Source organism: Equus quagga, chromosome 12, assembly GCF_021613505.1.
Source record: "Equus quagga isolate Etosha38 chromosome 12, UCLA_HA_Equagga_1.0, whole genome shotgun sequence".
Classification (NCBI taxonomy): domain Eukaryota; kingdom Metazoa; phylum Chordata; class Mammalia; order Perissodactyla; family Equidae; genus Equus; species Equus quagga.
The window spans coordinates 70,635,787-70,660,491 of NC_060278.1; the positions used below are offsets into that span (position 1 = coordinate 70,635,787).

Sequence of the window (24,705 nt, forward strand, 5' to 3'; positions counted from 1 at the left end):
GTTTATCAGCAAAAAATATAAAGTGTTTTCATGTTAAAGACATAGACACCATGTTGCCACTTGCCAAGTTATATAAGTTAAATCTGTTAAAGTGATTGTTTGTCAAAATGATAGGTAGTAACAGAAATTTCTGTCGTGAGATGTTTTGGAGAGAGGAGTGTTAGTGGTGTGTGTGGCGGTGGTGGTGGTAGCAGTGTGGGGCCTGGGGATGGTCACATTGAATATATTGCACGATAAAAGGAGTAAGAAAGAACATGATGCTGGTAAATGGAGGAGTATACATTTGGCCTCCGGTGCTAACTCTTACTGATAAACCTGTATCAGCTTCACCCTCACAAAGTTATCAGGCCAACTCTGGTTTATACCTGGAGCCAGTTTTTCCAGAATCTGGCCTGTTATTGTTTTGCATCTCATGCTTAAACGCTGCCCAGCGCTTTTGCTCAGAAAGAGCCGCAGAATCTTTGAAGGTTTCCAAGGTGGACGGATCTGCCTATTACTGCTGCCATAGCCGTGCTGGAACCAGGTCAATAGAAGTGTGCGTGTCATGGGCAGACCCTGCCATCAGGCAGTCAGAGGATTATGAGGGCAGCACACCCTCTGTGTGACGTGCTTCCCAGGCTCATCCAGCCCTTGTAACCCAGACAGCAGTCCAGGAGACATGTAGGGCAGATAAAGCTGGAGAATAACTGGAAAAGTATACATCACTCTGCCTGATGACTTATTTTGTGCAGAAATGTGATTTTTACTATATTTGAAGACAGATACCCATTACTATTAGGTTGAACCATTGGAAACTGCCCTTGTTGTAAGTCAAAAATGGTGGAGTATTGGCAATTTCGTATGCTCCCACATAATGCTACTGCTACCTCACATTTACTAGGTGTCTACTAAGTAGTAGGCATGAGGAAAATGCTAATGTATCATGTCATTTACTCCTCCCAACCGGTTTATGAGACAAGTTCTATTATTATCTCCATTTTACGGGCGAGAAAATGAAGTCTTAGGGATGATAAACAAGACCATATAGCTAGTAAGTGGTGAAGGCTCAGTTCCTGCTAGAGTGACTTTCAGAGCATGCACCTTCCCTCCACGATCAGCACGCTCCACGTTTGAAATGGCGTTGGGTCTTCCTGTAAATAAATGTATTTCTTTTGAGGAAACGTCATCTTCCAGCATTATCACCAAAATATTAACTAAGATCCGTTCCCTAATTATTTATTCTTAAGTACCATTTTATTCATTCAGCAATTATTAAGCACCTATTCTGTGCCAAGCAGTGTTCTGGAACTGAAGACACTCTCGAGCAACGTGGTGCTCCTTTTCCTCATCTCTTAACTGACCCTGGCAGTAGGGATGGCTGTATTTTTGTTGTTGTTTAAGGAAAGATGTGTATTGCAATCGTTAATTTTTTAAGATTTGCTTCATGGCTCATCAAAGGTTCTGAATCTCAAGTGCTTATAGATTTTTTTATTTTTAAAGATATGAGATGTCACATTTTCCTATGCAGATTTATTTCCTATCTGAATTACTGAGGAATATAAACTCAGCATATCTTTAAAGAGATTTTTGTGACTTTAAATATTATATGTATTATATAAATATTACATGGATATCCAAATGGATATCAAATTGAGTTCTAATAATTAAAATGTGATATGATATTTATTAACAATAGGCCTTAAACATCCCGAGTTGAACACATGACTCTAGAATATACTGCTTCTCAAAACTGCAGTGGTAAAGGACCAGTTATTTACACTCCATCCTTTATCAGTACTTTTGCAAGATGAGTGAGAATTAATTACTAGAAAAATGAAATGAAAAAAATGAAACAAAAAGATTGTATAAAATACAAGCCCAATTCTCTTTTTACTATATGTAGATTCAACAGGCGTAAAATTACTCTGTTAAATTGTGATGTGTCTAAAATACAAACCAGACTTTGCGTGCCACTTTTCTGGAAACTACATGAAACCTCACTTCTACTTCTTTTAAGACTTCTGTCACTTTCTCACTTGTACCTAAACATATGTTTATGTCTCAAAACTTCTCATGTACTCCCAAGTTAGAAGGCAGCAGACTTGACATCAAATTAGATTCCTAATCTCCTATGCTATTTCGTACGAGCCTCACATTCATTGCATTATTCACTGAATTATCAGAAAATCTACCCACATTAGCCCCAAATTGGTGAGTTTTTTGTTTTGTTTTTGTTGATTGATAAGAGGTGCATTTTGGGTTACTAATTTCAGAGATGTTATCATCTACTTGGAAACATTTCTACTAATCATCTTAATAGTCTCTCATTTCAAGGAGTAACTGTAATTAATGAAAACAAGTGAAACCTTCTAAAACCATAAAGCTTTCAAGAATAATGCAGCCACCTTTGGAAGTAAGAACCTGAGAAACTTCTAGGAAGGTTTCTTCAAAGTACTAGAGCAGGCAGCAGCCCAGGGCCACTTCTTTCTTTCTTCCCCATTTTCATCTCAATAGTTAAAACATCAAGATGGATAAAAATAATGTGGTAGCTAAGAGTGTGGGCCTTGGAGTGGATCAGCCCAGTCTTGAATCCTGGCTCTGTCGCTTTGGAGTTATTTAATGTCACTGCTTCAGTTTCCTTATCTGTAAAATGAGGATAGTGATAATACCACCTTCTTAGAGTTGACCGAGGATTAAATGGGTCATGTACGTAACGTGGAATCTGGTACAGAGAAGAACACTCAAAAGTGGTAGGTGGTTCGATAATGACAGTGAAGATGGTGGTGGTGGTAATGATGACGACAACGACGAGATCTAAGATATGGCACATCTTAGATCTGCTTTGAGAGCCAAGGAAGGACAGAAGATCACCCCCACCAGCAGTCATTAAGTGTAACAAGAGAGTATCTCAGTTTGTCACATCTTGCACAATCAATTTCTTAGGGCAAAGACTCTAAAATTATGTGAGTATTCTTATTCATAGTGATACCTGGAAGATACCAGGAATCTCTTGTTGTAATATCAGCCTTTCTTTCAACCTGTAATATTGTAATCTGAAAAGCAGAAATGGCTTTTGGATGATATAATCATGATGGAGCTATTGTCCAGAGTGAAAAAGATTGGAGGCATGAGATCGTTATGAAATGAGCACAGTTCCTCCACATTTACATAGCTGTTACTCACAGCTATTTAGTTTTCTTTGCATGTCTCCTGGGTTATTGACTGCTAGACAGCCCACTGTGGAGTTCTCGACTCACCTGATTTATCCCGTGAGCTTCTGCCTGTGAAAAAAATAGACAAATGTCATTGCCTTTCAGTGAGAGATCCCTAGAAATACACCTATTTTTTAACAATGTTAGATTTATTAGCTCACTGCACTAAGGGGGAACAAATACCATGGGAAGTGTGGGGTGGGGCATCTCGGCAAGAAGGTATTACAGAGAACTTAGGATAGGATTTGGGCTTAGCTTAGGTGATTTTGGGGAGTGTGCAAGAAAGTGGGGCTTGCTCTAGATTGGATGCTGGGCGAATTGTATGATTAGGTGTCTTAATGATTTTTATCTAGAAGGCAAGAAGCACAGAGTAAAGTTAAAACTGTGATTAATGAAAAAGTAGCAGTCACCCATATTAGCCAGAATTGGGGGAATTTGATCGTATCTGTGGTTGTACAATGTTCATGTTTTTGTCTGTGTTCAGACGTGGTTGTGAAGTGATCTTTTGTTTGTTTGTTTGTTTTACTCCTTCATGGTCACAGAGTAGCCTTGACTCATGTTGATATTCTTTGAAATTGTCTGCAGTTGACAGAAGAACACTGCAGGTTAGCTGCGAGTACCAGCTTGGCTCCCAGCAGCTTTTCTTATCTTTTTCTTAGAGTAAAGGGATGCCCAGGGTTGATAGGCATTGTCCCTTCTAATGGGAACAGTGAGCTAAATGAACATGTTGTTTTCAAAATAAAATCGTTAGTTCAAATGCCTTATCTGCCAAACATAGGTGTTAGTAGTGGCTGTCAGCACTGATGTATCTCCACTACCACTCCCCCCACTGCCCAGAGTCACTTTTCTGGCTGATGGTGTCTGCAACACACACCGTCTAGCTTTTCTAACAAGTTTCTCATTTTACTTTAGTTTTATTTTACTTTCAAACCTTAAATTTCCAGCAATGGAGTCATTTGGTTAAGAGATTTTATAGGTTGAGCCCTTTCAGTTGCACAGTAAATTTCAGGAGCTAAAATCCTTGCATCTTCTCATTCATTTGGCTATCTGAAAGATATCTAGCAATTCTGTGCTTAATTTAACATTCTTCCCATCTACTTTCTGCTGATCTTACAAAATTGACAATGATAAAACCATTATCAAACATAGGCAGCGATTTAGGAAACACCTCACAGAAAGAACCATTTTCTTTCTCATTTATGTTTTTATTTTTTCTTCTGTTTATCTAGTTATTCATGTTAGCAGGGGATGTTTTCTGTTATTAGTCTATTATCACCATTGTCAGCAGCAAAGCTTTTTTGAAGGAGGTTAAGTGGCTGTTGATGCTTAGAGGAGATTGAGCTGGACTGTGGCAGCTGGTCCGTTTTGGTGCTTCGTGGAGTCGGAGAAGCTGAAAATGGTGTAATCCTGGGGTTAAGATTTGGGAAGGGGATGGGGAACTCAGTGTGGTATTGGAAAACTGTGGAAAGTTCTAGAGTTAGACCTGGGTTTGAAACCCTTTGATATCGTACACTAGTATCTGTGACCCTCCCTAACTTCACTAAGTTAGTTTCCTCCCTAAACTTCACTTCCTTACTTATTAAATGGCAGAAATCATATCTACTCCATAGAATCATTGGAATTACATGAGAAAGCATATATTGCAGAAGTAAGCAGTGCCACAGAGGGAGAGAAGGAAGCATAAGAAACAGCAAACTCTAGAGGCAGACTGCCTGTCAAGAAATCATTTTATACAATAAAAGGCCTTACAGTATCAATATAAGTTGGTGCTTTATGGTCACATCAAAGAGTGTGTATCCCAACCAAAGGGAGAAATCTCACTTTGGTTTCCGTGAACAGTCCTTGGTTTAAGAGGAAACCAAAATCAAAACAAATGTTTTGAAGGAAGGCAACAACTTCCAAACTCAGATGGAGGCTTGGAGGGGGAAGGGCTGCACACATCATACTGTCATCAAACAGTTTTACTCTCTGCCGTTTTCTCCTTCTCCTTCCCCAAATGGCATCCTGTATGGGATGATAGCTAACAATTCTGGGACTGAAAACACACAAACAGTGGAGAAATTGTTCTCCACCATTGTGCTCCCAATCTAAAACTCTAGGCTGGCGATCACGACCTTTATTTCCTTATTGGTTGTAATTTAAGTCAGCCGAAGCATCTCCGAGCTTGGAGCAGCTCCCTCAGTCTTCTCCTCAGAGATGCCTGCCCTCAAGTGGACGCAACCCTCCCCTGCCCTCCCCACCAGGCACCCCTCTTGTTTCTTGGGCACAGCACTTAGCAGTGGTTGGAGGGGTTTGTTTGTTGGTTGATTTTTAAGTGATTCATGTTTTACTAAAAGCTAAGTCCTCTGAGGATGGGGATTCCAACTGCCTTGTCCTCAGTGCCTACAACAGCATCTGGCCCTTAATAGGCCCTCAGTGAATGTTTGCCGAATGCGCAGTTAAAGCTGTATTGAACAGCAAATAGCACATATTTATTCTGACGAAAAACCATTTTATTTATTTTTTTTTCTGAAGATTGGCACCTGAGCTAACAACTGTTGCCAATCTTCTTCTTTTTTTTTTTTTTTTCCTACTTTTTCCTCCTCAAATCCCCCCAGTACGTAGTTGTATATTTTAGTTGTGGGTCCTTCTAGTTGTGGCATGTGGGATGCCGCCTCAACATGGCCTAACCAGCAGTGCCATGTCCGTGCCCAGAATCCGAACCCTGGGCTGCCGAAGCAGAGCGTGAGGACTTAACCACTCGGCCATGGGGCCAGCCCCTAACCATTTTAAAATGAGAGCATGTGCTTAAACGTGGGTTTAAATCCTAGCTCTGCCACTTTGTATATGCCATTGGGTAAGTTTCTTACCCACTGTGAGCTCCATTAATCTCAATGTGAAACAGGGATAAATAAGAGCTAACTTTCAGAGTTGTTGAGGGCATCAAATGAGAATGTTATGTAAAAATCACCTAATAGAAGAAATTGATAAAGGATAATCATTAAAAGCATACACTATAGAGTCCAGCAGACGTGGTTGTGAATCTGTTCTGACTCGGTGACCTTGGACAAGTTACTTAACCTCTCTGTGAATCAGTTTCCTCATCTATAAAATGGGGATAAAGGGGTTTATAAATGTGGGATAGTGATACCCACCTCATAGAGTTGTTGTGAGGGTTAAATGAGATGATTCATGTAAAATACTTAGACAAGTGCCAAGTACACAGCAAACACTAGCAATGATAATCATTTTTAAAAATATTGCTACACTGCAGTTGCCATACAGTGACTTACAGTATACTTTTAAAATTAAACATTTAAAGTCCTAATTAATGCAATAAGACAAGAAAAGGTGTACTGATTCAGAAAGAAGACATAAAACTGTCTTTTTTTGCAGGTGACATATTGTCTATGTAGAAAATCCAAAGTAATTAACAAAAAAAATTCTTCTGCAATTGATAAGCAATTATGGCAAGATTGTAGGATACAAGGTTAATATACAATAGACAATCACATTCCTATATAACAGCAATAAACAAATGGAATTTGAAATTAAAAACATAATACCATTTATATTAGCACTCCCAAAAATTAAGTAATTAGGTAAAAATCTAACAAAATATGTAATAAGATCTATATGAGGAAAACTATAAAGCTCTAAGAAAAGAAATCAAAGAACTAAACAAATGAAGAGATATTCCATGTTCATGGATAGGAAGACTCAATATTGTCAAGACATCAGTTTTTCTCAACTTGATCTATAGATTCAATGCAATTCCAATCAAAATCCCAGCAAGTCATTTTGTGAATATGGACAAACTGAGTCTAAAATTTATATGGAAAGGCAAAAGACCAAGAATAGCCAATACAATATTGAAGGAGAAGAACAAAATTGGAGGATATACACTACCCAACTTCAAGACTTATTTTAAAGCTACAGTAATGAAGAGAGTGTGTTATTGGTGAAAGAATAGACAAATCAATGGAACAGATTAGGCAATCCAGAAATAGACCCAAGTAAATATAGTCAATTGATCTTTAACAGAGGAGCAAAGGCAATACAATGGAGCAGAAATAGTCTTTTCAACAAATGGTACTGGAACAACTGGACATCCACATGCAGAAAAAAAAATTAATATAGAAACAGACCTTAGACTCTTCACAAAAAGTAACTCAATCTGGATCATGGACCTAAATGTAAAACGTGAAACTGTAAAACTCCTAGTAGATAACATAGGAGAAAATGTAGATGACTGTGGATAGGTTGATGATGTTTTAGATACAATATCAAAGGCATGATCCATGAAAGAAGTCATTGATAAGGTGGATTTTGTTAAAATTGAAAACTTCTGCTCTACAAAAGACAATGCCAAGAGAATGAGAAGACCAGATACAGACTGGGAAAAAAATATTTGCAAAAGACACATCTGAACAAAGACTCTTATCCAAAATATACAGTGAACTTTTAAAACTCAACAATAAGAAAATTAAGAAGCCAATTGAAAAATGGGCAAAAGATCTAACAGACACCTCACCAAAGAAGATATACAGGAGGCAAATAGGCATAAAATGATGCTCATCAACATCGTGTGTCTTTAGGGAACTGCAAATTGAAATAACAATGAGATACCTTTGTACACCTATTAGAATGGCCCAAATCCAAAACACTAAGGACATCAAATGCTGGTGAGGATGTCAAGCATCAGGAACTCTCATTCATTGCTGGTAGGAATGCAAAATGATACAGCCACTTTGGAAGACAGTTTGGAAGTTTCTTACAAAACTAAACACTCTTACCACATGATTCAGCAGTTGCACTCCTTGGTATTTACTCAAATGAGTTGAAAACATATGTTCACATAAAAACCTATACATGAATGTTTATAACAGCTTTAGTCATAATTGCCGAAGCTTGGAAGCAACCAAGATGTCCTTCGGTAGGTGAATGGAAAAATAAACTGTGGTGCATCCAGACAGTGAAGTATTATTCAGCACTTAGAAAAACCAAGTGATCAAGCCATGAAAAGTACTGCATATTACTAAGTGAAATGAGCAATCTGAAAAGACTATATACTCATGATTCCAACTATATGACATTCTGGAAAAGGCAAAACTATGGAGATAATAAAAGGATCAGTTGTTTCCAGGGGTTTTTAGGGCAGTGAAACTACTCTGTATGATCCTATCATGGTGGATACATGCTATTATCCTGTTGGTTTGAAACCTCAGGAGCTTTCTGGTGAAATCTGAAGCTGGCTTCCATACACAGAGGGCAAGGAGAGACTGAAGAAAGAGGCAGACCACCCCAGATTGGTAGGTGGCAGTTTTAATAAGCAAGGGAACTTACATACAAGACTTGTCTTGGGCAGCTGCAAGACTAGAGATCTCTGCACCCGCCTGCCAGAATCTTAAAAAGTTTATATAGAGGACTTAATAGGGTTCAGTCACGTATTCTGTCCAGATGGTCTCAGCAACACATTGCTCTGTCAAGGCTGCATCCTTGAAAATGGCTTCCATGGCTGGGAACGGTGGGCAGAATAGACATTCCAGGCACAGAGAAGGGGGTGAGGAGCCTCTGATTGCCCAGGTCCAGCCCAGGGGTCAACTAACAGTCACATCCTTTAGATGACCTCCCCCAACATATACATCTGTCAAAGCCCATAGAAGGTGCAACCCCGAGAGTGGACCCTATTGTAAACTATGGACTTTGGGTGATAAGATGTGTCAGTGTAGGTTCATCAGTTGTAACAAATACAATCCTCGGATGCGGGAGAAGGGGTGTATATGGGAAATCTCTGTACCTTGCTCTCAATTTTCTGTCAAGCTATAACTGCTTTTAAAAATAGCCTATAAGAAAACATTTAAATATAATAGAAAACATTTAAAAATAAATAATTGTGCAATCATGCATTTATAACCGCCTTCCTTTCCTCATTTTCTCTTTTCATTCCTCTTTCATTTCTATCTTCCTTCTATCCTCTTGTTTTTCCATTGTCCTTTTATTACTTTGTTAAACAAAAGGAAGGAAGAAGAATGGATGGATGAATGAGTAGGTGAGTGGATTTGACACTTTTACACATTTTTCTTAAGAGTCTAAGGTTGAAGCATAGTTAAAAGGAAGGTAATCCTCCTCTAAATAGATTGTGTTTTTCTTACATATTTTCTCCACTGCTTGGCATATGGTAATTTACATTTCATTAAGAGTGGCTCTCTTATTACTCTGAAATTTGAAAGTCACTATTTCATCTGTGTTTACCAAGCACCATTTTTATTCACTTGTTCTTTCCAAACGCAAAGTAGATATCTGTCTATATGAATCAATACTTTTCAGAGTCTGCAAATTGAATGAGGTGCCCACTCAGCAGACCACCTTTGCAAATTAAAACATTTGAACACAGAAACCAGGAAGGAAATCTCTTGTAATCACATGTAGCCATCAAGTAGGTTAGAGATCAGGTGGAATACCTGTGTGTAAATGACAAACAGTTGTAAAGATCCTTTTTCCCTATAATCTTCATATATTACTACAAAGACTTTTGCACGCTGATTTTTGGTTCAGATGACCTTTGTTTTCTTCTATCTTGTAGTAGTACTTTGGATATCCTAAGTGACCTATTATTACATTTAACTACAATGTCAGTATAATTTGTAAAGATTTTTTTATTCGAGTCACTTAAGAAATCTCAATACAGGTTGCCCCTTCCTCTGCCTCTTAACTTTCTACTGTACTGAAACTAAATTCCCCTTAGTTCTTTCAGACAAAAAAGTTGAAACAATCTGTCAAGCTAATGTGAAGAGCCAAAAGGACTGGAGCGCATTAATTTTAGCATCCAATTGTGGTTAGAATTTCCCATGGGAAAGAGAAGAACATCTTCATTTAAGGACATGGCCCCGGTTCTCCTTGGTATAGAGTGACCTTCTTTGACAATCCTTTGCAACTGCTTCAGACTCAAAAGAGAAATTGCCTCTACCTGGGAGTGTTAGATTTGTTAATATTAGATATTAAAAGAATTCCTATAATCAAAGAATGCAATCCTATTATATTAGCAAATCTCTCTATGTAAGGGTTATACAACCATATCTTTCCAAACTTTAGTGCATTAAAGGAACTTTGAGATATCATGACATAGAAATCAATAACCTGTAGTTTCTTTTTTCACTTTATTTCTTATGACAATATATCCAAACCAGAAAGAATAATGTAATGAACCTGAGTGTACCCTCCCATATCACCCAGCTTCAATATTTAATCACCATGTGACCAATCTTGTTTTATTTATACCCCTAGCCACTACACACACTCACACAATTATTTTAGAGCAAATACCAGACATCATATTATTTTATCTGTAAGAATTTTAGGATGTATCTCTTAAAAAGCAAAACTTTATTTTTTTAAACATAACCACAATGTCGTTATCATTACACATACACACATCCTAGGAATTAACCAATCTCTCAGCATAAACAAATATCCAGTCAATGTTCATGCCACATCAATTTTCTCTCTTTATTTTCCAATGGATAAATCAAGGCTCAGATTATATCCACATGTAGTATTGGTTGATCCATCTCTAAAGTGTCTAATAATCTGTAGGTTTCCCCTCCCTCTTTTTTCTTCACCATCTGTTGTTGGAGAAACCATGTCATTTATCCATTGAATTCTCATATTTCATACTTTGCTAACTGCCTCCCCATGGTGTCATTCACCATGCTCCTCTAGTCCTGCGTTTTCTGAAAACCAGTAGTTAGATTGAGAGGCTTGATCAAGTTCAGGTTTGATTTTTTCTTTTTGGCAAGAACACTATATAGGTGGTAATGTTGTTCCCATTGCATCTCAGAGGAAGCGTGTGATGTCTGGTGGTCTGTCTCTTGTAGCGTTTGCTGCCTTCATTAAAACAATTCTGTGACAATGGCAGTCATTGTCCATGCTCAGGGCTACTTCACATGCCCAGATTGAGCCTGCCCTGCTTGTGTCATCTATGGTTCTTGTCTTGAAAGAGCTCACAGTCCTGTCAGAGCAGAGACAACTCAACAAGTGATTACAGGCCACTGTCGTAACTATGGGGATAGTGATGAACTGCCTTTGTGGTTTTGAGAGGATGTGCTTCCCAAAGCAGTGGTTCTCAAACCTGTCAAGCTGATCTTTCAAATTATCTCCAGCAGCTTTTTGAAAGATGCAGGTTCTCAGACTTTGTTCCAATATATTCTGATATAGCAGGACTAGGCTGGGACCCAGGAAATCCGAACCTATTGTGGAAAGATGAGACTGGTACAGGGGTAGACAGGGAAGTAAAAGTAAGATCCTAAAGCCATCTCCGTGACTTCGGACCTGATCCAGAGGAAAGTGAGGAGCCAATGGAATGTTTTAAGCAGACACGTGGAAGGATGAGATTTTATTACTGTGGAGAGAATGTGTGGGAGCAGGGGAGATGGGAGGCAGGAAGGGCAATGACCAGGCTGTTGCTCTTGTCAGGTAAGGTATGACTGTGGCCTGAAGGAGGATGTGATGGCAGTTGGGCTGAAGAAAAGTGGGGATATTAGAGAGATACACAGGAGGTACAATTAGCATGGCTTGTTATTCAACTGAATGAGAGCTGGGGGGTGATGATGAAATTAGTATGAATGCCGAAGACCCTGGACGTTAATCTTAACAAGACAGTGAAATCCAGTATTAAATATATTTGTGAATTTTACGTTTCTACACACAACCCATGGTGTTGAAATAGTGCCTTTTTGCCACTCCACTAATTTAGTGTTTGGAAACTGCATTAGTCAGTATTCTTCAGAGAAACAGAATCAATAGAATGTATGTATATGTGTGTGTAAAGTCATTTATTATAAGGAATTGGCTCACGCGTTTATGGAGAGTGAGAAGTCCCAAGATCTGCTCTCCACAAGCTGGAGATCAAGGAGAACAAATGGTGTCCTTCCAGTCGGAGTCCAGAGGCCTGAGAACCAGGGGAGCTGATGGTGTAAGTTCCATTCCAAAAGCCAGCGGTTTTGAGACCCAAGAAGAGCTGATGTTTCCATTCAAGTCCAATGTCAGGAAAAGACCAATGTCCCAGTTCAATGCAGTCAGGCAGGAGGAGTTCCCTTTTACTCATGGGAGGGTCAGCCTTTTTGTTCTCTTCAGGCCTTCAACTGATTTGGTGATGCTCACCCACATTAGCGAGGGCAATCTGCTTTACTCAGTCTATTGACTCAAATGTTAATCTCATCCAGTAAGGCCCTCACAGACACAGTAGGATAATGTTTCACCAAATATCTGGGCACATGTAGCCCAGTCAAGTTGGCACAAAATTAACCACGACAGAAGTCATTTCTGTTCCCCCCAGATACAGCCGCAGTGGCACTTTTCCTGTTTGTTGAGCTTTTGAGATTCTAATATCAATCCCAATTACAGTCCCACCTCATGCACAGTCCTAGCATTGACTCAGCAACATCTGTCATCTCCCCAGCTCCCGTGCTCGTTTACAAGGTCTTTGGGGCTCAACAAATCTATAGCAGAGATTCTCCAGCTCCTTCCTATTTATGGAAATAGCATCAGGTGAGAGCACTGCAGCACAGCTCAAGACGGCAGGCTTCAGAGCTCTGCGCTCTGTTCAGTGTAGAACATTTTTTATTTCCCTGGTTACTTTTAAAAGCAAAAAGAAATGAGGCCTGAACATTGCAGTGTTAAACAGCTGGAGGGTTGTTCTGCCCTGCTCCTAGATCCAGCGAGGCATCACTGTTTGTTTTCTTTTATTAAATGTCTCATTGCCTCTGAAGCAGAAGTAGCTGTCGCAAGTGGCACAGACGAAGGAGCATGCAGCACAGCTCACTCCTCTGTCGCCCGTACCTGGAGGTAGCTTGCCTGCTTTGTTCAGAGGCAGATGTTAGCTCCAAGTTACTATTGACCTTACTGTTTACTCTGCTTAATTAAATACTATTTTAATATTTTCTCATTCTGCCTCCCCTTACATCTTACATTCATGCTGCTGCACAACAGGAGCAAGAAGGGAAGGTTTTAAAACTGAAGCACTTAATTAGCTCCCAGGCCCCAGGGGAAGTGTCAGATGGAAACAGAGCTAAGAGTAGGGGAAGAGAATAGCAGGAGATACGATGATTGATGGTAGAAAAAACAGTGACCACCTTCTGATTATGCCTGAATTATTGTTTTGGAATTAGTGACCATTTTGATTCTAGTAGCATTCCTGTTTATTCAGTTAGAGTTGCGTATTTCTGCCAGAGCTTTTTTTTTTTCTTTCCCCCCAGTGCACACATCATCCTGGGTGAGGATGAAGGGATGGCCCATCAGTAAGGTTCTTAGTCCCTTCCTGGCACCATCATGCGATCGGATTGTCATTTAGAGCCCCCTGATTTTGTTGTTTTAAATGCAGTCACAATCTTGTTAATACTCATTGGAGGAGGGGACATACAGTGACATATTATTAATTTAGAATAATAAAGCATGATATAATAAGATATAATTATATGGATTTGATTGTCTATAGATAGAGCTCTAATTTATAAATATAGTTATAGATGTATAATATAGATGTAGATTATAGCTGTATAGGTTCTAGATGTGATAGAGACGCCAATGACAGATATAATTCAATATTGTATATAGATAGAGTTATATAGTAGAATAAAATAAGAATCCACTTTTGTCATAAAAACATAAAACACAGGAGTTTGTGGAAATGATTGCAGCATAGCCCAGCCCCCGGGGACCTTAGCACTGGCAGCTCTTCTGACTTGGTCCCGTGGAGACGCCACGGTCCGGCCAAGTGGATATTAGCTAAGACAGTGGGCAAGTTGGGAACTTATGGGCGGCTCTTCGTCTTCTGAATGCTCTAGAATCATTTTGATGACAGATACAGGTAGGCCCAGTGCATGAGCCACGTTCTCCTGAGTTCTTATCACCTAACGTTGCAATAAAACTTGCATTTTAAATTCTTTAAAACTGCTTGTTTCCCCTTAGGCAAATAATGAGTAAGCTTGCTGTAAATCAGAAAGTCCTCATCAGAAAAGGAGATGCTAAAGACACAGTAAGAACACTGGGGAGGAAACAAAGCAGCTGGAGCCAGGAGCAAAGACCGACTACCCCAACAGCCTGGCCCCCCAGGTGGATAGCAGGCTCCACTAAATGAAGGGCTCCCTCTTAGCAGCTAAAGCCAGGATCCCCATTAATCACCATCACCCCGCTCCCATCTCATAGCTGACACATGTCGTGTGCCCCATGTCCCCTTCACATACCGTGGTATTGGCTGTGACCATGGCAGACAGTTCCACTGTGTGCTGGCAGCATCCCACTGGGGCTGTGAGCCTTCTCCGAAGCTGAGGCAGCTCCCTCAAGCCGTGACCAGGCCAGTCCATGGTTGGAGGGAGGTAAGGCCCTGGAGGTGACTCTCCAGCAGTGAGAGTTGAAAGTCTCTGGACAGGTGTGCCTGCCTCCCGTCCTTCACAGGGTCCATTCGGAGGCACATGCCACATGCTTCTCACAGCGTCCCCAGCAGGCCTGAGTCTAGGCACCTGCAGCAGGAACCCACTGACAACACCCCCTGTGTTGGTTTTTCTCCTTTTCCCTCTCTCACCTTCCCTCCCCTTTGCTCTACGGCCAGGATCACCCCTAAGTAAAGGACCTCAGGTCTGCTTTGAGAGGATCTCACACTGAGTCACTTGCCCACAGGGAGCTGCTCTTGTGGGTTGGGCCTATATCCATCTGACCATTTTTCCATGAGTGTGTGTATGTGTGTGTGAGTGTGAGAGAGAGACGGACAGAGAACCTATTGCTGTGTTGTGTACATATGTAGTTTTCAAAACGTTTTTTAAGTCACTGTCATTGTGGATCTGCTGAAATCGTTCTCTGGGCTTCTCTGAAGAGCACTCTCTGCCCTCTGTTTGACGCCCCCTTCTCTCTCCCCAGCAGCAACCTTTCAATACTTTTTGGTATTTTCCTCCAAACTAAAATCGCATTTCTGTTGCTTCTTGATTTTTGTTTTAATCTGAGGTCTTATCTATTGACGTCCCACTGTGGACGGTGGTTCCCTAACATGCACCCCAAACCCCGATGTCCTTAAACAGGCAGAGCACTTGCCATTCCCTGCTCAGCCTTTCCACACAGTGTGTCAGGAGTACACGCGAGCAGCTTATTTGCTTGCTTCGTTTATTGTGTCCTGACCACTAATTCAACTTCAAATGCCTGGTCAGTTGTACGAATCTCTTCTGAAGACATTGACCATCAGGTATTTCATGAATACAGCCTCCTTGAAGAAGTCTATCCTGGAAACTTCATGCCTGTTGGAGTCAAACGGAGTCACATCTGCTCTTATCTCCCTTCTCCATCATCCTTTGCTCTCTCTTGAATTGTTGCCCCTGCTTTCTGTGCCCTGGGTTTTTCCCCCTTTCTTGATTTGCTCCTTCATTCTGTTGGAGCACATCTCTAGTAGCTTCCTGAGAAAGGATGTAGAAGAAGTAAATTTCTAGAGAGATGTCTGAAAGTATCTTTCCTCACCAACACACTAGCTAGATATATTAGCTGGAAACCATTTTCTTTGAGAATTTCAAAGGGCTTGCTTCATTATCTTCTAACTCTCTGCTGTTTAGCAGTTAAAGCCATTTTGATTCTTGATCCTTTGTTTGTGATATGATCCTTCTCTCTCCCCTACCAGAAGCTTGTAGGGCCTTTCCTCCATCTCCCGTGTTCTGAGCTTTCACAGTTGTGCTTTGGTAAGCACTCCATCACTTCTGCTGCACTTACCTGCGTGGCCCTCATCTCTCTCACGTCCTTCATCTCTGGGAGGTTTTTGTGATGACTTCCTCTCTTAAAGTTTTTTCTTTTGTTTCTTTCTGAAATCCCGTTTGTTTGTGTTGAACCTGCTGGTCTGGTCCTCCTCTCATTTTCCTCTCTCCTCTATTTGCCATTTCTGTTTCTGTTGGTCCATCTCCACAGATTGTTTGAGAAGCCTGGAGCTTTGTGGTCCACCCCACTCCTTCTTCGCTTGTTGTAACATTCCACTTTCTATTGTATCTTCTAGTGTTGTTATAAACCTGAAGGCCAAGCTTCTTGCTCCCTGAAATAGTCAATTTTGTTTGTTTCCACTGATGTCTGCACAGTTCCTCTTTATACATTTCCTTTGTTGCATCTGGCCAAAAGACGTGCTCAAAATTCTTCCTGCACATTCATTTATTTTAAGAACTGCTGTCTCTGTCCTGTCTCCACTAAGTTCTCTACTCACTGTTTATATATACATTTGGAAATCACCTTTTCTCTTTTATAAAGCCTTGCCCCATTTGCATTTGGCTTTCTTGAAGATGCTTAGTTCGCCTTAAGTCCATTTATTCAGATTTGTTTCCCAAATAAATTGTGCTTTTCTCAGATGAAAGGTGCTCACCATGGCCTGTGCCAGTGAACCTACAGCCTGTTTTTTGTTACCTTTGTAAAGTGCATCTTTATTTTAGAATTCAGCTAGTTGGTTTTTTCCCTTGGCAATCTTTTTTTCTTCCATACGTGTGTTAATGAATCACAGCATATGTTGCAGCCCTTTGGGACAATATTTGGGGGAAACAAGTGGATAGAACATCAGTTTGTTCCAATTCCTTGTAACTTTTTATCTTCATTGTTTGCCCATGTTAAGCTCCCCTCCAGTTTTAGATAGACTTATTTCTATTCCCAGCAATTCACTGCAATGCATTTACATTTACATATAGAGTATTCATTCCAGTCAACCAAAAAAAAAATTGTTTCTCTAATCTGTTTTCTAATTGCGATCACCTGTTTCATATTATTTATAAGTAATATTAAGAAACTGGTATTGAAATTAAGAAAGCTTTTGTTAATCAAAGTTACAAATGGTAGTAAATGAAGGCGTCGCCTTTTGCTCCATGGGTTTCTGTAGCCGGCTGGGATCAGATCCCCAGGGGATCGCAGGGCTTTAGCTGAGTGTCCTGAGCCACCGAGGACCCTGTCTGCTCTTACTGTTTCCATGGTCTGGGCTATTTGCACTTCTTGGTACATGTTGTTGCCAATTCATCTTTCCTTTTCTGTTTATAGTGCTTGTCTTCCAGTTCACAAAACTGCATTGATTTGCAGTTTCTTATTTGAAAGAATCTGGGCAAGTTCAAGTAATAGGTCAGTCAGTATAAACTGTCAGTTCTTACTTTGAAAGGCAAGTTTCCTTGTGGCAGAATCTGTGGATGTCAAATTAGCTAAAATTAGCCCATTATTTTTTAGATTAAATGGCCCCATAGTTTTCTGCAAGATCCCCTAGCTAGTGAGATTTCTTTGTGATCTGTAAGACTTTCTTTCCATCCACATTTGCCAGTACTTCTTTTTGCCTTTCACTGCACTACTTGCACAGCCTTTCAGTTGAGAACAGCCACAGATGCTGGAAGTTTTGTCACCTGAAGGCCTGCTGCTTGCACGGTTTTCAGGCTTCTTGGGTGCTGAGCGCAGCAGACGCGAGGGTCCAAGGAAGCTCTTGTTTAGTCACCTGCCCAGCCGGCAGCGTTCTTCACTTCTCTTCCGCAGCAGCTTCTTAGACTTTGACAGATGTCCAGGATAGTTTTAAGTTTTTAAGTTTGGCTTTGAAGCATAAATTCTTTGATAGGCTTCCTTCTCTATAGTAATTTAGTAAATAACCTTTGTTCAAGAGAAAGTTTTGCTTTCTATGAAGTTTTGCTGCAAGGTAAGCTCCTAAGGAAGTGAACTTCGCATTGTTTATCAAGATTTATTAACATTCCCTAAGAGCCATTAACCCATTGGTCATCTAATGGACAGTGTCTTATGAGCAAAGTCCTGTGCAGGAAGTACATGTATTCAGTGTATATCTATTTTAACTTAGATGCTAAATTCTGTAGATAATATCTATTTGGTAAAGAAATTTATTTTCATTTCCATGTATCAAGTATATACCTATTCCATCCTGTTTTAGAATGAGAAATGTTCTGTTAGAGAATTTTCAATCTGGCTGTTCTCCCTGCCTTCACCTTCCCTGACATAAAGCCTCGGTCATTGTCGCAGTGAAGGGGATCATTGGTGCAGATAATCCAAATCCCCAGTTAATCCTCTATGTGGGGTGGGGTCACAGGCCCACCGCTCAGGGCCACAGTCCTCATCACACCTGGGGTATGACCATGGCTCCCCCAGGACGTAGGGCAGTGTGTGGACACTGAGGAATAATTCCCCAGGCAGGATAATCTGCAGGGCAAATAGTCCCACAGGGATCATCAGGAGCCCCTGGTCCAGAGAATAAAAAAGGGGCAATGGGTCTTGCCTCCCTGAGTCTGAAAAGCGTACTCTTTTCCAGGTATTCAGAGACTTAGTCTTATTCAGTGGTGGCCCCATCCAAGGCCAGCCAAAGAAAACTTGCCATGGATACACAAACGACCTTAGGTCAGACCTTAGAGGCACGGATTGTTCTGCTCAACTGCAGCCACAGCTGGCAGAAAGGACGAGAAGGTCGTTCAGCGTTTCCGAAGCCTCTCTCTGCATCCAGGTCTCGGCTTTTACTAAAAGGGAGAATTGGGGATGCCACTGATTAATGTGCAACGACTTCTTGATTCTTGAGTTTTTTAGGACCTGGGTCTTTGAATTTAAGTACATTATAGCCGAGAGGTACCACACAACAAGATTCTCATTTGAAAGTCTGCCAGTCAAATCGGTCATTTGGAACACTCATTCTCTCTCAGAATGCCAGGAACCTCTTTGAAGGTTTCCTCCATGCAGGAAGGAATCGTGAGCTTAGAAACAAAGAAAAGAATAGTTGTGTTTTTTCCCCCAGATGGCACTTTTCGGAATCTCAGTATCCAAAATGTAGCTTAAAATGAGCTTTTGGGGGATCGTTAATTTACCCGGTATAGGTTAGATTTTTTTATTATTTTTAATATGGTTCCCAATTTTGAAAAAATGTTAGTTCTTCCTTACTTTAAAGCAATTCTTCAAATAAAGGGTCTGCCAATATCTGATATAAGGTGACTTTAGAAAACAACCATTCCAATACTTGCTGTCTTCCACTTTCCTTTGAAGGGGAAAACATTAAAGTTAAATACTTCCACCTTTTAAGCCCATGTGTTTCTAGATATCTAAAAGAGGAGAAAATTAACATACTTGCCTATTAACTCCCTGAGGACAAAGCTATGTAGATAATAAGGTGAATTGGGCCCTGCCCACTTTACAGACAGTAGCTCATTTAATCTTCTAATCTTAAAAAGAAGATAATATAATCAAATGAGGAAGCTGAGGTGCAGAGGCCTTCAGGGACTTCTCCAAACCCCTGTGCTGTAATGTCGCCCATGCCCAGCACGGTGGCTGCATGGTTGCTGAGTGCCGAGGAGCCGGCTCGCAGTGTGAAGTTAGACTCCAGCAGGTGTACAGTCTAAACAGGCCGATGGAAGCCTCCAGGGCTCTCTTCTGGCCTCGCCACCAACTCCGTGCTGAGGAAGTTGGGTTGCTATGCATCAATGTTTAGCCTGTTAGCAATCTCCTACCTCGATCCAAAATACCAATAAACAAAAGTCAAAGACACCAGGTGAGCACTAGAAACTGGCCTACCCCCACAGCATCCTCCCATTTTTTGCTTCAACCAAATGAAGCTGAGAGTAGGGCCTACCAGACTGTTTGGAAGCTATTTGCCTACTTTGTTAGAGCTGACACATGTTGTGCTTCTGGCTCACAGGTGCAGGACAAACTCAATTCCTCTCTTCCCCTCCAGGATCCAAAAAGATGGGACTGGTATTGACTTGTGCTCTAGAGAAAAAAATCAATCAGCTTCATGGTCCAAGCAGATTCTGGGCTTTCTAACGTGGCTTGTTCGTGGAGTATCACCCTAAGCTTGCTGGTCGGCCAGGTCATCATGGCCGTTAAAGCTACTTAATAACCCGAGCAAGCACGTCAACCTGTAAAAATTGAATATCACATGGACTTTAAATGCACATTGCTTATAAAATTTTTAAAGCTTGCTGGATTTTATTAGAATATGTGAACCAGACTGAGTATATTAAATTTATGAGCCCAATTGATGCAGCACCATAATAATTCAATACAATATGCTTATGTCATTAAACTCATAAAAAAGATTCTCTGAATAGCTGTAATGAATAGTTCTGATTCTGTAATCACAGACTAACATTTTCACCCTGATGAATTTTAACCAGGAGCTCTCAGAATTCTCTATAACATCAAGAAATAAATGCCACATTTCAAATGATAACTACTTATTTCAAGTATTTACTTTAAAGCCTAAGATAGATAGAAAAGAAGTACCTGCTAAGACAGAATTATTCATTAGAAATACTAAAAAGGTTGGAAGAGGTTGGCATTCAGTAGAATAGAACTGTAATTTATGCTTGGTCATAAATTATAGATAGAAAGCAAAGTAACTTTTTTTTATCCTGCTTTGACTTAATTTCATTTATTCCTTCATCTCTTACCTTATTCCCACACACATGTACTTTGGTTATCTGTCACTGTGTAATAAACTACCCCGAAACTTAGTGCCTTAAAGCAGCCGCCTTTGTATTGCTTTTGGTGCTGTAGTTCTGGAATTTGGGCAGGGCTCAGCCAAGTGGTTCATCTTTTCCAAGTGTCAGGTGTCAGGTCAGGCCACTTGTATGGCTACATTCTGATCATGGCTCCGCTAAGGACTGGGCTCAGCTGGGGCACCAGAACCTGCAAGGTGGCCTCTTCATTCACAACATTACCTCTGGTGCATTCTTTCGGTTAAAACAAGTAACAGGTTCCACCCAGAAGGCCTGGTGGGACTCCGTGGGTCAGAGAGAAGAGAGACCACCAGCACACGGTGCAGGACCCCCAGTGTGAGAACGGGTAGAGAGCTGATCGGTGAGCAGTGCATTCCAGGAGTGTGTCCCCCAGGTTGAATGGGCCACACATGGTACACAGTCCAGTCCTGCTGGACCATCGGTGGTGCCCCTAGCTCTGCTTCCTTGCCGTGAAACAGTGTACATGCTCTCCCCACTGCCTGGAACAGCCTTCCTCCAGTATCTTCCCCCAATATCTTCATCTGCTTGCTTCTTACTCACCCCTCAGGTCTTGGCATAAATGTCTCCAATACCCAGGACTAGGCTGGGTGCTGTTTCTAGGTGCTCCAAAAGCATCTCATCCCTGTTTTCTTGTAGCCATATTTTAATTACTGCTTTACCTATCCATGTCCCTGTGAGGCCTGCAAGTTATTCAGGACAGGAACTGTCTTGTTTAATTCACTACTAAACCCCCAGCAGCGCTGGCATGTAGAAAGCTCTCAATAAATATTTGTTGGGTGTGTGAATGAAGCATGAAGAGAGAGGAGTCAACAAAGAACAAACCTTGATCCAGTCCTTAAAAGATAAGTAGAATTTAGATCATGGGAGCAGAGCACCAGTAAGAACGATTCTGAACACTGAAGGGATGGTGCAGGGCAGCCCAGGCACCTTGTGAGGCCAGGCACTGTGTTTTATTCGACACGGGACACCCAGTGTCTGGCACACTTCGTGTAGAGCAGGTGTGCAGTAACTGTGTGGTGGATGAATGAGTTGTTTGAATGAGACTGTCCTAATTTCATCAGCGTATAGAGGACATTTGGGGCATGTCTGGAAAGGAACCCAGCATATTTGATCCAATGGAGACAAATTTTAGGATTCCTAAATAGCCAGAGAGAGATGTGCAGACTAGAATTTATGAGAGTTTAGAACTGGGAAGACTTGACTGAGTGAATAATATTGACCCCACTGGATCGATTCATGACATGGCCCATGGTGATCAGATCTCTCTCCGGTCTGGAACCATCCCAGTGTGTGTTCATCTGGGCTTACTCTATCTTCAGAGCCCATCAGTCGATGGTGAATTTTCCAAGTGCTGCAAGGTAGATGACACCTCTAAGTCTTATTAGACTCATAATGTTGCCTTAAGCAACCACTGTGGCTGATGACTTCTAGAAATGAGGGATGCCATTGAACTATCTTCCCTGTTAATATGTCACAATGGAAAAGGTGGATAAGGCCCTGTTACATTTTAAAGAACATTTCAATTTTAATAATTTCAATAACTTTAAATTAAAATGTGGACTTAAGTAAAAATATTGTAAAATGAAGAGGGCTCCACAACAATGAGATGGGTAGAAAACAGAGTGTCATAGCTGGGGTGATATATTGCACGTGAAATAAGCAGTAGGCTGTGGTTACAGTCATGAGCCCTATTAAAAAAGACACTTTTTAATTGCATAAAGTGGTCATGATTTTATCCCCCTGCTAATTAAAATAGAGGAGCCAAAAGATAAGAAGTTAAGGTCTTCCAAGTGCTTCTGTGGCCCATCCTCATGCCTATATCTTCTACACACACACACACACACCCCCCCCTACACAGAGTGGTTGATTGAAATTCAAAGTAAATTCTGAGAGCCTACGTGAACATGGTATGGACAGCCCCAAAGAGAGGGGCTGCATTTACATTTACATTTACACATTACATTTCAGCCTTGAAGGAGTGCGCCTTAAGGATTATATTTGCTGTTGTTTCTCCTGAATTTGAAGAGCCAGTCATTTTGTCAGCTTCTTATAGTCTGTAGGTCTTGGCTAAGTCACTGCCTCTTGGGATCTCAGTCTCCTCATCTGTAAACAAAGGATACGTATACCTGTCCTCCTCCTCTTCAGTGTGTCTTGGGGGTCATCTGAGCTCATGAACTGGGAATGGCTTTGTACAATGTGCCTGCAGACCCAAATCCAGATTCAGGGGCCTCTGTGTTCTCCTTCAAGTCCTGCTGTTCCCACACAGAGCCCTACACCTGCTGGTCTTGCTCCCTTGTTCACGTTGTTGGCTGAGCCTGGGTACCACTCCTCCCACCGTCCCTCTTTTCCCTAGTCTCAAACCTTCCCTTCTTTCTAGATCCCAGACCTGAAAGGGAATGGCTGCAAGATGAGAGGGGCCACACCATTTAACACCCTGCTGATGTCACTAGTTTTTGCCTAGATGGACCATAGAGCACGTGGTCAGTCCCTATGACCAGACTAGCATTTCATCCAGAAGCTCCAGAGTTGAAAAGAAAAAACCAGCAGAGGCTGTCTAAAGACCAGCTTATGCCCAAGTTGTTCCAGTAACTTCAGTACTTTTCCTTTCAGACTGAAATTGTATTGTAGGTCACAAGTGAATCGTGTTAACATAATGATCTTCATCAGGAATGTCTACAGTGAAATAGCATGTAGCAGCACATTCTGCTTTCCTTCTTTTCCGTGATGCTGTGTATTGATTGTGGTACCAGGCTAAAGCTCTAAAGTAGTTGACTGAATTCTTGCTGAATTGCCCTGTATTGCTGTAGGGAGTATGTTTCTCCTCTCAGAACTCATTAACACAGCCAATAGACCACATTACCCTGTGTTGTGGTTCAAAAGATTAAAATGTTTAGTTGTTGTCTTTCGAAATGGTGTTGGAATTTTAAAGATTGGCCTGTGTGTATATCAGGTTCTGGGGCAGGAGCCTTCCTGGTAAACGCTTGGCTGGGGATGTTCCGCTAGGGTGTGCTGTGAATAGGAAAAATTCACCAGCCTCTCTGCCCTACGTCAGCCAGATAACCAATCCCCAAAGAAGGGAAAGGTGCTTTTTCAGAGGGAATGTGAGTGTTGTTTGAGAAGGCAAATGGAGTCAAGACAGTCAAAAAATGGCCAGTGCCCACCAAGGCTCTGTGAGTGAGATATCGGAGCATGAGCACAGCTGCATGGGACTCCTGTAGAAGAGTCTAAGCCTTACAGGAAAGAGGTCTTTCCCCATGCTTGTATGAAACATTAGCTCTAGAGAACGCAGCGCCCACTGGTCTCTATGAGAGCACCTTCAGGCCTGGGCAAGGCAGCTTATCTGGCCCAAGCAGCCAAGATGCCCAGTGTAGATGGCCTTGCCCAGTGAGAGACAGCAGTGCCCAGAGAAGAGGGCATGGCAGCCCCTGTGGATGGCAGCCTGGTGAAGGAGACCCAGCCTCTGGAGTGGGATGATCTGGATGCAAGTCCTGGCTCTTCCACTTCCGTGCTCTGTGATGGTTAGGGCATTATATTAGCTTCCTGGCCCTCAGTCTCTACATCTAGAAAATGAAGATAATAATAGTCCCTACCTCATAAAGTTGTGGTGGTGATTAAATGAGACAGACCATTAATAGTTCTCACTGTGCCCAGTACATTGCAAGCCCTTCATCAACGGCCCCTCCATAAAGTAATGCGATGGGAACTGCTCAGCCTGGTGTGTGCCCTCGTTCCTCCTGAGGAAATTCTCGGAGGAGTCTTGGCAGGGTAGAGTTACAAAAGGACCACTTTGGAAAGAAGGGGTCAGGAGCCTGGCGTGGGGCGTCTCTGACACCTTCCCTTGGTGTCTCTTGGCCTCCCCTTTAAAAGCTCTCAGGCCCTCTGCGGATTTTGTCTTTGTTTTGGGGGGATTTTAAAAGCTTGTGCCAATTCAACACTTTTTTTGCAACTGACCCCTGGGGGCCCATCTCTCCCAGTTACTTCTACACCCTGTTCACTGCGCCTCCATAGACTGACTTTAAAAACAATAAAATACGCCCACCACCTGCAGA

At 41.4% G+C, this 24,705-nt stretch overlaps 1 protein-coding gene across 5 annotated transcripts in view; it reads left to right on the forward strand.

Annotated features, from left to right (window-relative positions):
• Positions 1 to 24,705, forward strand: part of KIF16B (kinesin family member 16B) — a 282,927-nt gene that overhangs the window by 252,424 nt on the left and 5,798 nt on the right. Inside the window, exon 27 of one of the 5 annotated variants that reach the window (XM_046678464.1) lies at positions 9,191 to 9,222. The exons of the other annotated variants lie outside the window; for them this stretch is intronic. Coding sequence (XP_046534420.1) covers positions 9,191 to 9,214 — 24 coding nt within the window. The 3' untranslated portion in view covers positions 9,215 to 9,222. The remainder of the gene's footprint in view (positions 1 to 9,190; positions 9,223 to 24,705) is intronic. 5 annotated transcript variants of the gene reach the window in all.